Source organism: Echeneis naucrates, chromosome 9 (assembly GCF_900963305.1).
Source record: "Echeneis naucrates chromosome 9, fEcheNa1.1, whole genome shotgun sequence".
NCBI lineage: Eukaryota > Metazoa > Chordata > Actinopteri > Carangiformes > Echeneidae > Echeneis > Echeneis naucrates.
In genome coordinates this window covers 15,705,351-15,722,482 of record NC_042519.1, presented here as the reverse complement: position 1 = coordinate 15,722,482, position 17,132 = coordinate 15,705,351, and the positions used below count along the sequence as shown (strand labels likewise).

Here is a 17,132-nt window from a genome sequence, read left to right as displayed (position 1 = left end):
AAGACATACAAAGAAAACAGCGTTTTATACTGCCATAAAGCTACAAGTAACAATGTTTAACACGAAAAAGCTCAGGACTCGCTGTAGCTCCGAACACCGGAATAGTTTTTTCTTTTTTTGTCTTTACTAACTGGGAGGTACAAACACCGCGAGTTTCGACGCGCCGGAGCGCCATTCATCTTCTCCAAATACATGTCTTGTCTTTTGTTTTGACATCAAGATCCCAAGCTGGTTGGTGTGATGGTTTCTTTGAAACGAGAAAGAGAGGTTGACGTTGATAACGATGACAGCGACGACGGAGGTAAGTTTATTTATTTGTAGCCTGTCCGACTTGGTTAGCCGGTAGCTATGCTGCTTGCTGGTAACTCGGAGGTGCGTTTGATTTTCCTACAGTATGGCCCAGCTCCATGGAGGCAGCTCACCCAATACCTCCTCCATGCGGGCTGGAGCCGTTTGAGTTAAACACCGCTCTTCCAGGCGCACATGGCGCATCAAAACGAGCACCTCCTAAACAGAACACCTTATTAGCATGTGCAGCTAGCTTTCATCCGAATATTGGGGCATAATGTGGACTCGTTGTTTCCATTTATGTTGCAGTGGCAGCTAAAATCGGACGGGGGCGGGTAGTAGAGGACCACAGAAGCCGCCACTGCCCGTATCTAGACACCATAAACAGGCAAGACAAAGTTGAAGGTGTTCGGCTAATGTTCGTGCTAAATGCTGCATCTCTACAATGGCTTTTCTCTGTAAATCCAACAGAAGTGTGCTGGACTTTGACTTCGAGAAGCTCTGCTCCATCTCTCTGTCCCACATCAATGTCTACGCCTGCCTTATATGCGGGAAATACTTTCAAGGTGGGCGGATTTATGACATTTCCAGCAGAACCAAACGCTTGGCTGCGGTGGGGCGGTTTAACTCAGGTGCATCTTCCTGCAGGTAGAGGTCTGAAGTCCCATGCCTACACCCACAGTGTCCAGTTCACCCACCATGTGTTCCTCAACCTGCACACACTCAAGTTTTACTGCCTGCCAGACAACTACGAGATCATTGACTCTTCACTGGAGGACATCACTGTGGGTGAAATCAGGGTTATATCCTCATCATGTCTTTTATGCTTTTGAATGTGGAATGGATGGAGAAGTTAATGTGAGCTGTAGTAATAAAACAAGGTGAATTGATGTACTTGATTACTATCGCATAAGGCCTTAGTTTAAAAATGGGATTTTCCTGGTGTGAAAGGTAATATCAGAAATGGGTCAGTGTAAAATGACTGTACCTTTCCTTGTTGGGTTTTGCAAACGAGAAATGACTATAGGTTACCTGATTCCCATATCACAACAGAAATAGTTTTTAAAGTGGTTAAAGTTAGTTTTGAAGCAGCACTATTGATAATTGATATATTACACTGATAACATTGTAATTTCAATTCCTGTCAGTATTTCCAGTGACTTGTGTTAGTAATTTGTTGACTCTTCTTTTTCTACAGTATGTGCTGAAGCCAACTTTCACCAAGCAGCACATTTCAGGGCTGGACAAGCAAGGTAAACTGTATCGAGCCTATGATGGAACGACATACCTGCCAGGCATCGTAGGCCTCAACAATATCAAAGCCAATGACTATGCCAATGTGGTGTTACAGGTATGAATAATTATCACAGTGGAGCTTGTTTGCATTTAGCCTAAACCTTTGAATAATAGCAGCTGTTTGATATTTTCTTTTTCTTCCCAGGCCTTTTCCAATGTTCCGCCTTTACGAAACTACTTCCTGGAAGAGGAAAACTACAGAGGAATCCGCAGGCCACCAGGAGACATCATGTTCCTCTTGGTGCAGAGGTTTGGTGAGCTGATGCGCAAACTTTGGAATCCAAGAAACTTCAAGGCCCACGTGTCTCCCCATGAGATGCTGCAGGCGGTGGTGCTATGCAGCAAGAAGAATTTCCAAATTACAAAGCAAGGTAAGATTTGTGATGCAACACATAGTAGCACTGAGTGTTAATCTGATGGATTCATGTTAAGAAGTTTGTCCCCATAGTAAAATACCCCGGTGTGGCCTTGATTGTTTTCTGTTCCCCAGGTGATGCTGTGGACTTCATGACATGGTTCTTAAATGCTCTGCATGGTGCTCTTGGAGGCACAAAGAAAAAGCCATGTAAGCAGGAGGAGTTTTATCGCTATGAGATGATTATGAACATGAACATAGCGTATTTGACATGTTAGTCATACATTTATCAGTCAATGAAAAAACTGGCATCTAAATTCACATTAGCTGTGTGATATTCCTTTTTTCATTTTTCTCTAGGCTTATTTTATTGTACAGCAGTGAGATTTAATCTGTCCCTTCATCTCCTCCCACTGTAGCAATCATCACTAAAGCATTTCAAGGATCCATGCGAATCTTTTCCAAGAAACTCCCACATCCAGATTTAGTAAGTTTGCCGTCTGATCCTAAAATGAGTTGAAAATGAATCTTATTTCTCTGCTTTATATGCACACAAAAAGGTATTTATATAGTTTTTAGCCAAAGCCATGAACTTGTCAATGTGTTTGAGTTAATGTGAGTGCGGGTCAGATCTAGAGCTGTACGAAGGGATTGAGTGAGTGGGGAAAAAAAAAGAAGAATTTTCTTTGACAGCATCTGCATATTGTTTTTATAAATGATTTTACAGCCACCAGAAGAGAAAGAAGCATTGCTTGTGACAGAGGAGTATCAGGAGCAGATGTCAGAGTCCACCTTTCTGTTTCTGACTCTTGACCTTCCAACGGCTCCACTGTACAAGGATGAGAAGGAGCAGCTTATCATCCCGCAGGTCCCTCTCTTCAACATCCTGGGCAAGTTCACTGGCAGCACAGAAAAGGTAGAGATTCTTCAATTAGACTGTCATCTTTGCCTAAAATACTTTCTTGAAAAAAAAAATTAAATAAATTTAGATTATTTATTAATTTATTTGTATGGAAACAGTTAAAGCCACATGTGTAATCTCTGCAACACTTTTATTTAGGTCTCTTATCTCTGCTCACTTGGTCTCATTTACATTCAGGAATACAAAACCTACAAAGAGAACTTTCTCAAAAGGTTCCAGTTGACCAAACTGCCTCCGTACCTCATTTTTTGCATCAAAAGATTCACCAAGAACAACTTCTTTGTGGAAAAGAACCCAACCATTGTCAACTTTCCGATCACGTAAGTGCTGTACACATACTGTAAAACAGAGTAACTCAGGTTTTAATCAGAAGATCGAATGAAACGATTAAGTTCATGCCACCATTAGTAAGGAATGGTTGTATATACCTTTGCTCTTGTTTGTATTGTGACTGTTTTGTCATCTTTGTTTCAACAGGAATGTAGATCTTCGTGAGTACTTGACAGAAGAAGCTCAGGTCACAGAGAAGAACACAACGTATGACCTTGTCGCCAACGTAGTGCATGATGGGAAACCTACTGAGGGAGCGTACAGAATACATGTTCTGCATCATGTAAGCTGCACATAGATATTTCTGAAACTAGTTACTTATAGCCTTCACTCTAAATCATCGATCATCTGTTTATCTTTGTGTCTCATCAGGGAACTGGGAAGTGGTATGAGATGCAGGACCTGCAGGTGATTGACATTCTTCCCCAGATGATCACACTATCAGAGGCCTACATCCAGGCAAGTCCTCTTTTTAGTAAATTTTACAAGTGCTGGTCATAAACCTTTCATTTGATGGCATTTACACCTACCTCAAACTGTCCGGGTTTTAGGTGCAAATCATCACGCAGATGTATCCTCTGTATGTGCTGGCGATTAATTAGGCCATATAAAAAGAAAGTAGGCCAATATTTTCAATGTGCATGAAAAAATTAAATTAATTCTATATTAATTTACATATATTATTCGTAAATTAAGGTTTTGTGAAAAAAAAAAACAAACAAAAAAAAACCTCTCTCTCTCTCTCTCTCTATATATATATATATATATATATATATATATATATACACACACACCTTAGTTTTTCTGACAATCATAAACTAATGTGTGTGTGTGTGTGTGTATATATATATATATATATATATATATATATATATATATATATATATATATATATATATATATATACATACATACACACCTTAGTTTTTCTGACAATCATAAACTAATGTGTGGGTCATGCTTCTCTTTAAAGCTAGGGAAATCTAAATAATCTGTTGGTGGTGGTGATTTAGTTGATTTCAAAACAAAAACAAATTTAGTGGGGAATAAATCCCTGTAATTTCCTGGTTAATCTGGTCTGAGGTTAAGATGAAGACACACACAAAGCGATTTCGCTAGCAACTTTTAAAAAACTTGTATCAGCTTGATGTTATTTCATACCTGGTTGATGTTTTGAATCCTAAATGTAAATATCCAAAGCTGTACATTTGGGTAAAAATTGTTTGTTTTTTTTTTGGGGGGGGTTTGTTTTTCTCTCCTAGATCTGGAAGCGACAGGGGAGCGATGGTGACACCAACAACCACACAGAGGTGTAACTGTGGCGGCACTTTCTTCCGGCTCAATGACCAGAATTTCACCATTTGAAAAATGAACTGGGTATTTGAAGTGATTGAAAGTAACAACAAAGTACAAAATGATTAACAAGAGGACATCATGACTTTTTCTTTATAGTCACAAAAAAAAAAAAAAAAAAAAGAAATGTAAATGTCTCCATGTTTTTTTTTCCACAGTTTTATCTTTTTACTAAGTGGATGTTTCTAAATAAACAAGCTCCAGGACACATGTATGTTTAATTTTAATGCCATCTCTTTATTTAATTTTAGTTTCAGCAGGTTTTATGTGGCAATAAGATACCAGGATGAGCAGCGTTGTGGCTGCACTAAATCAATATTTATTTTCCAAATTTTCTGAGTTCAGGTTTATTTCCATGTTTCACATTCACTAGAGAAAGTATACTGAAATCTAAAGAACACCACTTCACAAAACTGGTTACTGCTGCAGAAACGGAGGCTGACTCCCTGTCTCAACCTCGACACCCAACTCCATGACTTCATGCAAACCAGAATATTCACAATTTGTAGTTATAGTTGACTGAATTATCATTAATTAATAATTTCCCTTGCAAGTAAAAAAAAAAGAGTGCAGTTCAGTGCATTACGTTTATATAAAAAAAAAAAATTAAGTGAAATGATTTGTAGAAAGAAAATTGTTCTTTGTTGCACATATTGTCAAAAATATTCTGGCTCACTTGTCCTTCTTCCAGATGTATTTCTCACAGAAAGCCTGGTTCTGCAGAGAAGGCAAACAAAGAAATTCAATGTGAAACAAATAATCACACTAATTGCAGATAACTACTGTGTGACTTATAAATGATGGGTCAGATGTGTGTATCTCATTTATCAGATCAGCCAGCAATTGTTGACCATTTACAGGCTGTAACTTACGCCACACTTCTTAGCAGTTTCACTGTCTTTGCACCAGTAGCTTGGTCCCCAAGTACACTGATTCTTTCCCAGTGGCTCCAACGCTTCAGATGCAACACACAGGTCTGCCCTCTACAGGACACACGAGACACAAAGTCCTCAGAATTAGAACCAGAGCAAATATCACATTTTACTTACTGGAATAAGATTTACAACAGCTATGTTTACCTCACAAGCATGAGGACCACCCATCTGGTTTCCCAAAACCCTCTGCAGTCTGGAGCCATAGAGTCTGGTGAAAACCTTACACTGTAAGAGAATGATAGTTACTTCATTTTTCATACAAAGTGAATTTTCCTATTTTACAATTAAAATCTGGTGATATTCAAGATTACAATTAGGTTCATTAAAGCAGAAAATAATAAAAGTAAGTAGGTACCAAACAGAACAGAGCAAACACAAAGTGTAAATATTTGAATGGTTTAGTGAATTTTTTTGAAGGACTCTGTTGGTTGGGATTAATAGTTGTTGGTAGGAAATGAAGGTCAGACCTTAGGGATGGCATTGGGGTGATGGACACACACAGAGCGAAGGAAGGAAGAAGTCTGAGGTTCAGTGGAGTTAAGACCCAAGTGCAGTCGACTCAGCACAGCCAGCGTGCGACAAGACTCACAGTCTGAGGTTGGGGCCACCTCTGGGAGATTAGAAGCATGAACTTGGTCAGGATATACCCTTTAAAAAATGCTTAGCAGACTTATTTATGATGAACATGTGACTAACCTGGAAGAGGCTGCTCGTCGAACAAACACAGGTGCAGCAGAGTGCATACAGTGTGAGGAGCAGCAGACACTAGGAGGAATTCGACTATCTGAACACCGTATTTCTCAATGAAATCGTCACATTGGTCCCTGTACTTGTGAGGCACAAGTTTGCAGACCGCTCCCATGATTTTCATCAAGGCATCCTGCAGGGCACGACAGAGAAGAGACATGAGCTGTGTGGTGAGGGATATGTGCCTGAACCAACAGACTGATGGGGGAAAAAAAGTCACCTCAGTCACATTCTTTGGCAACATTGTCTCCAGTTTCTTGATGATAAACAAACACAAAGTGCAGACCGGGTTGAACTCCTCCTGGAGGGGAAGAAGGTTTGCAGATAAGTGGCACGTATTTATGATATAAATAAAAAGGTTTCACTTCAACTTTCATTTTTTGCAGCTTTCTCATCCTAACATTGCTGTTGATGGGAGGACCAAGTGCAGAACTGGATACATCTTCATTGGTGGCGACGAGGGGAAGTTTCAGCAGCTCTTCCTCTTTTTGGGCAGCACAGAGTTGGAAAACCATGCAGGTCTCCCTTGGTTTCTATAAAACGCATATTTTCTGGTATTAAACCCCCCCGCTGAAGACCATAGTGTTCACTGTGTTTAAAAAGAAACAGAAACAGGCCAAGAGGCCACGCCCACCAGGTGACCAGGTGCCTGCTGCAGGACTTTGGGCAGATAGATCCTCATCTGGGACTCACACTCTGATGCCTGGTCTCTTGGGAGGTGGAGGCACAGAGCATGCAAGGCGTCATACACTGTCTCCTGTGAAGACACAGGGGATGGACGATCATCTGTGTTGCAGCGGAGAGACTGGATGTCCCAAACATCACATTTCATTGCCAAAACATTTAAATTATACAAAATTGTCATGATCAACAACGTCTTCATTATAAACACCCTTTCTAGGCTTAACTATAAGAGTGTGGTTTGTACAATCAGGCCCTAAGTGTGGTTTCCCCACTTTCATAACCTGGGGAAGTGAAAGTAAAGATGGAGCTGATCTCACCTTAGTATCGCTGCTGGAAATCATGTTGAAGGACATTTGGATGATCTGGCTGCATTCAGAACAGACGTCCAAAGTCTAACAACAACCAAAGTCATCATGACATGTCAACACAGTTTCATTCAAATTGTGCACTTCTAGAGGACAAGCATCCTGAAATGACCAATGACTGTAGGAGGCAATGACGCCATCTCTATTAAAAAAAAAAAATTAAAAAAATCACAATTTTAAACAAACACACAACATGTGCAAAAGGAGAATTGGAATAATTACAGCTGTGTATATACATATGCACACTCGTTCTATGTGCCTATAACAATTAATATTGAATATTTTTCTACGTGTTGGTTTGATTTGATGGCAACATTTAACAATAACCAAAATGAAAAGTGAAAGTCAGGATTTACCAGAGATTTCTGTCCGGTGAACGTTGAAGGGTTTAAGAGTAACCTGGACTCCCCTTTCAGGCACAAAGAGAAACGATTCAACACGTCTAATAATAAATGACAGATATGAACCCCACAGCAGCAGAGCTGATGGCGGCAGACTGGACCTTCTTCTTACCGGAACGGACCGACGCCGTGAGGAGCAGCAGCCAGAGGCCGGACAGTGTCATGGTGGACGGAGCACAGCCGACAGCAGGAGCAGATGACTGGGATTATAACTACAACAACAACAACAACAACCACACCAGCATCAATGCGGCTGTTCGGGCCCGGAAACACAGAGCCACCGCTCAGCCTATCAGAAGGACGGATGTGACGCGCAGCCGCAGTGGCTGTTCCGAGAAATAACCACCAGGTGGAAGTAGATCGGAGGAATTAAACAGCTGTGTCCTGACAGCAGGGGACGACTCCATCGGTTTGTATTGAAGTCTATCGGAAAATGCTTCTGAGTAAAGATCTTCCTGAGGAGTCTCTAGTTTGCGTCTTCCTTTTTTAAGTGATGCTCCTATTTAGAGGAAAATAGAAATCGGAGACTGTGACTGACAGTCTGAACAACACAGTGACTGTCTGACAATCAGGATAGTGGACAGATAGATAAATTACTCCTCCTGTGCCAAATGTAGGTCCTTCTTAAAAAAAATCAACATGGCTGATGGACTAATTCTAGGGTTTCAGATGGACAATCATAAACTAATGTGTGACTTGCAGGGACTGTAGAAGAGGAAATGTTCTCCAGCTGATAACACTTATCAGAACACTTGCGTGAGCAAACATTAAGTAACTATTTAACTAACTATTTTACTGAGCTTGTAGAGTTACAAGTAGTTAAAATGCCATCAGGTCTAGCTTGCACTTTGGTTTGGCACATATTTTTCTAGTTTTGTTTATTTAAGATAAAATTAGAAATCTGTTTATATTGACAACATCAATACAGTCATACATGTCCTAGGAGTTTCTCTTTGTTCCATGTTCCATTTTGTTCTCTCAAACGTCACAACATCTTGAAGCTTTTACTTCGAACACACACACAGACAGCCAATATTTAGAACAGTGGGTGTTGACTCTGGGTCTAAGGAGTAAAGCCAATGCTTAAGTGATCCTTTCTCTTGACTAAAGTCTGGAGGCAAGGCAGCTTTAGCGGATGCCAGTGACTGGGAGATGCAGGTAGATTTAGGAGGAAAGCTTGTTGTTCCCCAGGAAATAGCCTGTACAAAGCTAAGGCCTGATATAATTATGTGGTCTAGGAGTAGAAAGAGAGTATATTTCATAGAGCCGACTGTGCCGTGGGGGAATTCAGTTGAAGAAGCATATGAAAGGAAAAAGCTCAGGTATGCAGATCTAGGTAAGGATGCTGAGCAGCGAGGATGGAAGGTTAGGATTTGTCCAGTGGAAGTAGGATGTAGAGGGTTTGTAGCCAGATCTGTTGTTGCTTTGAGGGAGTTAGGAGGAAGGGGACAGAGTGTGAGGAAAATAGTCAAAGAAATGTTGGATGAGGCCGTAAGATCCAGTCAGTGGATTTGGATTAGAAGAGCTAATAGTAGCTGGGGGCCCAGCAGGGGAGCTCTTAAGATAGATGGACTCAAGGGAGAAGCAGAGGAAGAAATCCAGGAAAAGGAAGTGTATTAAAGTGGAGGGTGTGGCCTGTTTGAGCCTCTTTGAAACCAGGGGGTTAGACCAGGTGAGTTGGTCTGTGTTGGTTTGATTTGGTTTGATTATAGGACTGTCCAGGTGAGTTTGTTTGCTGAATCTGCTCGTGTAGCTTGTCCTCCACCTCCTGCACCCTCTACACTTTCATGCCCCCTACCTGAACCAGGGTCTGTATCCCATCCCTACTTTTATCTCCACCTCTTCTATTTCTCCCCCCTACCTGAACCAGGGTCTGTATCTCCACCCCGCTTTCACTGGTGCAGTTGGTGAGAGGTCAGAGTAGTTGACAGTAGTGCTGCTTGAGATAGTTGTCTTTGTGTGAGGAGCGGTGATGGCTGGCATTAGGGGGTGACTCTGGGATTTGACTCTTGCACAAGCTTTTGTGTTTACTCTAAATGTGTGAAGGCATTTCTAATTTTCCCAGAACGGCAATAGTTTTCTCATGACTTTCCCTAACATCTGGTTCCATACAACATGATGTTTATTTTTTAATTGCTCTCTCATTTAGAAAAGAGTCTGTATGGAGAAGCAGCCATTTGATTGTGGCATCTTTTTATTGACAGATTGTACTAAAAGCAATGAAGTGCCTGACAATCAGGTGAGAATAGAGGGCATGTCAAACTTTGCTCCAACTCCAGATATGGTTTCTTCCGATTTCAAAAAAAATTCAAGGATTGCAACAGCCAAATTATTGAGTGTCAGTTCCTCAAACCAATGGATGGCTTGACATTTGAACTGAAACAATAAATCACTACTTTATGAGTTCATGAAATTATGAACATTTGCATAGTTGTTCTTTATGTACCACTTGGTAATTATTTCTCCTGCTTATGCAACAGGTGCTGGATTGGAGGGATCTGAGAATTTGGAGCCAAGTCAACACTTTAATCTGGCTGTGGTTCCTCGAGCCAACCCTGAACCTCTGTTGTGAGGCAGGGAACATTAACCTGCTGAAAGAGGTCATGGAAACACTATTTCCGTGAACAACGTTTAGGTCGGTGCTACATTTCAAAGTAGCATCCACATGTATGGCAGACCTCCAAAGTTTCCCAGCAGAACATTTTCTGAAGCATCAAACTGTCTCCACCAGCTTGTCCCATGATGCATGCTGGTGTTACATATCTTCCCCAGGTAAAACACACACCAAGAGAAAAACCTCCTTGCAAAGCCAGTTTAACCACTGACAGGTGCCATGCCAACCAGGTATATCCTACATGTACCACGGTAACCATATAATGAATGTAGTGAATATTCCACAATTGTCTACATAAAAGTAATTTCATGCAGTTTTGCAGTCAAACATCATAAAAAATATAGACAAATTATACATTCATACATAAAAATGCTTTTGCAAAGATATTTGGGAAAAAAAAAAAAAACAACCCTAAATTGTAGAAACATAAAAATCAAATGGTTGGCCTGTTCATATTATTTCAGCTTTGTGTCTGTTGATTAGACAAACACTTGGCAGGTGTTTCTTCCGATAACCAGCCAAGTGTTTTTGTTTTTTTTATTAGTACCTGTCAGCAATAAGAAAACACTGGCTCTAAGCCAAATATGAGGAAAGACTTACAGGAAGACCACACGCTCAAACACACACGTACACACACACACAGCTAGCTCAATAGGGACATTCATTGAATAATAGATTTATTCAAATATGTATGTAACAACAATAGTTTCAAACCAATTCTTTGTTCACACAGTCATAGAAAAGCATGCATGCATATATACACCCTATATACAGACACACAAGGCCTACATTTCACACGTTAGGAGACTATGAAATTATGCAAAATGAACTGGATGGAGAGGAAGGTATCGATCAGCCTACCATACCTCTTCTGTGTCTTATGGCATGACAATGCTGGGAATGTTTTGTGGTATGTGCGTTATACATCAGACACAGTTGTCTGACATGGAAATATACATACGTACCCTCCCATCAAAGTAATGTCACAGTTGTCCAGTATTTTCTGATTATATCTTTGCTGAACCTAAACAACATGACTTACATAAAACTCCATTTCGAATTTCATTTTGGGTTCTTTTTAAAAACATGGTCACTTGTTTAATTAACAAACATATAAATTAAATATGCTAAAGGATGCAAAAGTCACAAAGGGGCTATATTACAATTCATATTTAAAAATATTGAAAATACAATATAAGGTAAAATACACCACATTCATTCAAGTGTAGCTGAAGATCAAGCAGACGGACAGACGCACTGCTCAAACATAAAAGCTGTTTAAATTGAATATTTGACTCCTGCCCTACAGAACACTCCCACCTTAAAACTCAGGGCACATGCACTCAAGCGTGAATTTGAGGACATTTTGTTTCTGTCTTTTGTTGAAGAACTTGTTCTGTCCATTTGACAAGCTGAAGCCAAATTCAAAAGATGCTTTCATCAACATGACGCAAACTTGTGAATGTTTTTTTAGCGGGTGTGCCTATATCATTTTCTGCATGTTAGCAAATTAAGATTATCTTAATGTATTTGGAATATCAGAACATATTTAACATATTTAAATTTGGAATACAGAATGAAGCAGATGCTACTTTTTTATTTTTAAATAGATTTCACCAAGAATTTCATTTTCTCTGATAACCTTAGGACAGTGATCTGGGCATAGACAAGATAGATTCTTCTATAAAATGATAATAAAAGTCATGTTTATATCACAAGCTGTCAATAAAATGGACTGAAAACATTTCATATTGTTGTCCAAATACATTTGCTCAGTTCTGTTTCAATGCTAGAATCATGGAGTTATTTCTTGGGAACTGGGCAGCGCATTCACTTTGACAAATATAATAATAAATATAAATATAAAGTCTTCTTGCTGGCAATCTTCGCCAAAAGGGCAAAGAGTTTAAATTATTTACTCGGAATGAATGATGAAAAGGAGCTGTCTCTGAGAATTGACCCATATTGAGGTGTCATTTAGCACGTATCCATTTACACACCCCACTCAGCTTAACATTTAACCTGATCTTTCACATGGTGTCATGTTAATGCGTGTTTGACTGTCAAAGAGGAAAAAGAGGAAAAATGTTTTAAGACAATGAACTGTCTTAGTGATAACTGGGAGCAATCCTCACAACAATGTGTTAGGAATTTGTTTAAGTCCCAGACCTTACAGGTTTTTGTTTTTTTTAGTGTCCTGTTCAACTACATGCTAATTTCTTCCAAACTTGCTCAAACAAAATCCCAGAAAAGTGTGTGTGTGTGTGTGTGTGTGTGTGTGTGTTAGTGTAAAACGCTCTGACCGTTCACTGAAGCTTGAAGATCAAACTGGGACTTCACAGGTACTGTGGTCAAACTTTTTGTCTGACTTTACCTTCACTAAGTTTTTCTTAAAGCTTAAAAATAGCAGGTGTAGATCACATCACAAGTATTTTTTTCAAAGAAAAGTCAAAAATGAAATTCAGTATTTGATTGGTTTTGGCTGTTTTGTATGAAAGTAAGATTTGTCTTTCACAGCGATGAAGTGGTTTTTCTGTTTGATAGCTACAGGCCTTAATCTGTATTTGCAAAGCTGTTTGCATGCTGGTGGGTATTATGTGAGGATAAAATAATACATGGAACATCTCATATTTCAAATTAAACATTCTCATTTCAAATAGGTAAACAAAAAGTCTCCTTCTGCAGGCTATTTCTCTTTTTTCTAAAAAAAAAAGAAAAAAGATAAGCCAAATTTGTGCTGCATTAATTCTTAAAAACCTGTTGCTGTAATCATACACCTGTAAGAAACCTGCAGACAATTTTGAACTTCACAAATTTATCTAAGAAAAACAAAGAGAATACAAAGAAATCAAAAGACAGTTAAAACAATGGTGGAGGGGTGATGCAGGAATGAGGACCCGAAAACCCGAATTTTAATGAAAAACCAAAAACTCAGAACAGAAATTAACACTCAAAACAAGACGGACTACACTAGGGTGGATTCAAAAAACAAGGCATGGCTCGTCAGGAAACAAAGGTGACATCGATAAACAGGATCAGGGATGATAAGAAGACAACAACAAGCTATAGAAAGACGACATAAGGACTTGACACAGACTAAACAGAAAACAGGACTTAAATACACAGTGAACTAAACAAGACACAGATGAACCACATTAGGGCAGGGAACACAATCAACAGGAGGGCACAACCAGGAAGTAAGTCAATGGACAGCACGACAGAACCAGGACTTCAAAATAAAACAGGAAATGACAACACAAACCAAGCACACGAGACACCAGACAGAACTCAAAACATGACAATTTTTTTTTCCAACAGGGTCACAGTTGAGCAAAAGCGTCATAGAAAGGGCTGTGACTAAAGCGAAGGCCACTGTAGACTCAGCGTATGAGTACTCCTGATTTTTTTTTTTTTTTTTTTTTTGCTGCTTCTTTTCATCAGATCTAATCTCTGAGGAGAATCTGCAGGTTGTAGCTGAACTGATAGGCTGCTCTTGACGACATCACATTCCTTCATGCAAGAAAACACCACATTTATAACAGTATCACACTCCGAGCAGCGCCTGAAACAACAGGTTAGGAAGTGCTACTTGGAGAAATAGGAAGCAGGGAAACATCAAACCACAAACATGCCCACAGACAACTGACACTTTCCACGTCAATCTTGCAAACAATTAACCCCAGGCCCATCTCTTCTTATTTCAAAGACTCAGGTGCGAACAGTGGGTGGATAGTTGGGCTGCAAACATTCCTTTTGAAAACTGTTATCAGTCACGCCAAAGATTTTGTTCATGATACACCCAGGCTCAAGATCTAATTTTTTTTCCTTAGACAAAACACTCGCTGGGGATCCTCCAACATTGCTTTCATCCACCGGCTGCCTGAATACCAGGATGGCGTTTCTCTACCGAAAGGTTGGGACCCAAATCTGACAGTCAACAGACGTGTTCTTCCATTCATTCAATAATGGTATTGACTGTGACAAGACCTGTGAACACAGGTCACCTGTGTGCACAGAGCCTTGCTTCCCCATTGAGGTCAGTGTCACTGGATTACACCAGAAATGATCTGAATTCACCTGAAAGACAAAAACACTGAACACTAAATGCTTCTCATGGTCTAAACAGGTTCCAGAGAAAGACCCCCGTTTTGGCAGAAAGTCAGAGGAGTGCATGCCCTTCTTCCGCTCAACAGCAGGTTGCGGTACTGGCAACACTGGCCACATCTTCGGTGCAAGCAACATCCGTCAGCAGATGAACACTCTCACAGCTTTCCTTGATGTAGGCCAGGTGTACGGCTCAGATGACGCCAAAGCTCGTTACCTCCGCAACCTTACCACAGATGAAGGCCTACTGAGGGTCAACACGGAGTACACTGACAATGGCCGTGAGCTCCTGCCCTTCAGCACCATGGGAGCCAACATGTGTGCCACACAAGCCCCCATTACTAAAGATAATAAAACTAAGGAGGTGCCCTGTTTTGTGGCTGGTAAGTGGCAACAAAAGAAGCAACATACAAATTGTGGTGAAAGGACCAAACGCATATTGTGGTTGTTAGAGGAGAGAAAACAACATTCATTTGGGTTTCTTAAAAGCTGCCTCCTGCTTTGTTCCAGGTGACGAGCGTGTAGATGAGAACATTGGTCTGACCTCTCTACACACATTGCTGTTGCGTGAACACAACCGTCTGGCACGCGCTCTGGCCCAACTCAATCCTCACTGGGACGGAGAGAGACTCTACCAAGAGGCCCGCAAGATCATGGGTGGATACTTCCAGGTTAGTAAGAGGCTATTTACAGACGAGCACAAACCTTTCCTTGACTTCGTCTGTTATTCAGTTAAGTCACTTTCTTTTTGGTTTTCAGGTTCTAACCTTTAGAGACTACCTGCTCCACATTGTTGGTCCAGACTTCATTGCCAAGCAGCTGTCCACCTATCCTGGTTATGATGAAAACATGGACTCCAGCATCTCCAATGTGTTTGCCACAGCTGCTTATCGATTTGCTCACCTGATGATTCAGCCTTTCATGTTTCGTCTTGATGATGAATACAAGGAGCACAGTGAATACCCCACCCCGTTGTTGCACAGAGCCTTCTTTGCACCATGGAGGATAATCTTTGAAGGTTGTTGTGGGTACAAGCCGCATATAAAAATATTCAAAACATCAAAGGCAGCCTTCTGTCCTCTTAATAAGATACTCGGCCTCATTTGTCAGACCAATAAAATAACAGCACACTGGAACATAAACAACATTAGAAACTGACTATTGTAATTGTTAGCTCATTATAGTTAGACTAAACACCACACCCATTTAATGATAATACTGCCAACTTCACATGAAAAGCAAATGCAAGTTGTTGTGCATATCAAGCCTGTTCCTGTTTCTGTTTGTGCCTTTGTTCCAGTGGTGAGCAGAGTACTGAAAGTAGTCTCTCATGGGTATGTTGTGCCAAATGGCAAATGAACCTATGCAGTGGCTCTATAAAGAGGCAGTCTCTGAGCTACTCCTTGCCCTTTCACCAGCTTAAACTACTTGTATACATATTTATCATAGATCCACTTCATATGCATGCATTAGTTTGCCTTGCTGTACAAAAAAAAAGAAGAAAACATTGAAATGATAAGTCACTTATGTGTTACTATACACTAATATATTTATTCAGCCTGTGTCTTGACAGTGAATGTTACCAGTTACTAGTGGAAAAAAAGTTACATTTTAACAGACATCCTTTGAATGTGTGTGGCTCACACTTCAGGTGACTTCAGTGACTTTGAGTCACTGTAAGGTTTATATTATTAAAAGGCCAACTTCTGACTCAATGGTTCATTCATTCATCTTGTACCGTTTATCTTTTCCCAGGTTGGGGAACAGCTGGAGCCGATCCCAGGTCACACACAGGGCCATCACACAGAGACAGACAAACACTCACACTCAGACCTACAAACAATTTAGAGTCACCACTTAACACAAACATTAGGGTCGTGAACGATAAACCGATACGATATTCGGATATTCTGTTTGATAAGTGAGAGATACAGTTGCGCCGGCAGCAGCCTCCTCAATCGATACAAACCAGCCATGAATCGATTGTAGAGTCATGGATCGGGTATCGCGATACTAGCAATCGGACTTGGCTGTACCGTGGCTGCCGCTGAAACGATTCTCGCGCATGCTCCGTAGTTGGCATTACCATGACGGTAAACAACGGTAACGGTAATGGATGTGCTCGTTTTCAGACATATTTGAAAATACTCTAAGAATGTCACTTTTATCGAATCGGCTCCTGTTATTTTATAATGTAAGGTTAATGTCTACATCAACAAATGTTAACAGTGGATTCAAATCGAATCGTTATCGTTCTTACACTGTATCGAATTGTATCAAATCATTCTGTATTAAAAATGTGTCGTTTTTTAATCTGATCTTAACCCGTGTATCTAGATGCATATCAAATCGTCTGTCACAGAGAGATTTGCAACCCTACCAAACATGCATGTCTTCGGATAGTGGGAGGAAACCCATGCAAACAGGGGAGGCCCCAGAGGACCTTCTTACTGTGGAGAAACAGCACTAACCACTGTAGTACCCCCCATTGGTTCAGAAGAAAATATTTTCACTGTGCAAAGCAAAGCTGATGCCATCCTTCGGAGCGGAGGACACTGAACCACAGGTTCAGTAAGTAGGCATACCTGCAACCTGTGGAGTTTGCTCAAGCACATGAATGACTTAGCCTCTAATTTTACTTTGACTGGTAGGAATATATGGAAACTTTTGACGGGAAACAGAAACACACCTCTTCAAAGGAATGAAGGGTCAATGTTCTGATGAATATGGAAATGTTG

The 17,132-nt window shown here is 40.4% G+C and overlaps 2 protein-coding genes and 1 pseudogene across 2 annotated transcripts; 2 read left to right on the top strand and 1 right to left on the bottom strand.

Annotated features, from left to right (window-relative positions):
- Window positions 1-143: 143 nt before the first annotated feature.
- Window positions 144-4,671, top strand: usp39 (ubiquitin specific peptidase 39). Its single transcript, XM_029510642.1, has 13 exons — window positions 144-301; window positions 598-676; window positions 760-854; window positions 937-1,073; window positions 1,487-1,639; window positions 1,730-1,955; window positions 2,075-2,149; window positions 2,359-2,426; window positions 2,667-2,855; window positions 3,039-3,181; window positions 3,339-3,474; window positions 3,564-3,650; window positions 4,454-4,671. Exons 1-13 carry the CDS (start codon window positions 241-243, stop codon window positions 4,505-4,507), a joined length of 1,503 nt encoding a protein of 500 aa, XP_029366502.1. The 5' UTR covers window positions 144-240; the 3' UTR covers window positions 4,508-4,671.
- Window positions 4,672-4,747: 76 nt separating this feature from the next.
- On the bottom strand, window positions 4,748-7,947 carry sftpbb (surfactant protein Bb). The gene is made up of 11 exons (XM_029510644.1): window positions 7,789-7,947; window positions 7,632-7,684; window positions 7,228-7,302; window positions 6,861-6,983; window positions 6,628-6,759; window positions 6,447-6,527; window positions 6,176-6,359; window positions 5,947-6,089; window positions 5,624-5,704; window positions 5,417-5,527; window positions 4,748-5,261 (listed from the first exon to the last, which is right to left on the bottom strand). Exons 1-11 carry the CDS (start codon window positions 7,838-7,840, stop codon window positions 5,217-5,219), a joined length of 1,080 nt encoding a protein of 359 aa, XP_029366504.1. The 5' UTR covers window positions 7,841-7,947; the 3' UTR covers window positions 4,748-5,216.
- Window positions 7,839-15,753, top strand: LOC115048456 (thyroid peroxidase-like; annotated as a pseudogene).
- The last annotated feature ends 1,379 nt before the right edge of the window (window positions 15,754-17,132 follow it).

Coding starts and splice junctions, on each gene's coding strand:
- usp39 (XM_029510642.1), top strand. CDS start 241: ATGGTTTCTTTGAAACGAGAAAGAGAGGTTGACGTTGATAACGATGAC. Junction 2,150..2,358: donor AGGCACAAAGAAAAAGCCAT/GTAAGCAGGAGG, acceptor CTCCCACTGTAG/CAATCATCACTAAAGCATTT. Junction 3,651..4,453: donor TATCAGAGGCCTACATCCAG/GCAAGTCCTCTT, acceptor TTTCTCTCCTAG/ATCTGGAAGCGACAGGGGAG.
- sftpbb (XM_029510644.1), bottom strand. CDS start 7,840: ATGACACTGTCCGGCCTCTGGCTGCTGCTCCTCACGGCGTCGGTCCGT. Junction 6,984..7,227: donor TTTCCAGCAGCGATACTAAG/GTGAGATCAGCT, acceptor GTGTCTTCACAG/GAGACAGTGTATGACGCCTT. Junction 6,090..6,175: donor CGACGAGCAGCCTCTTCCAG/GTTAGTCACATG, acceptor CTAATCTCCCAG/AGGTGGCCCCAACCTCAGAC.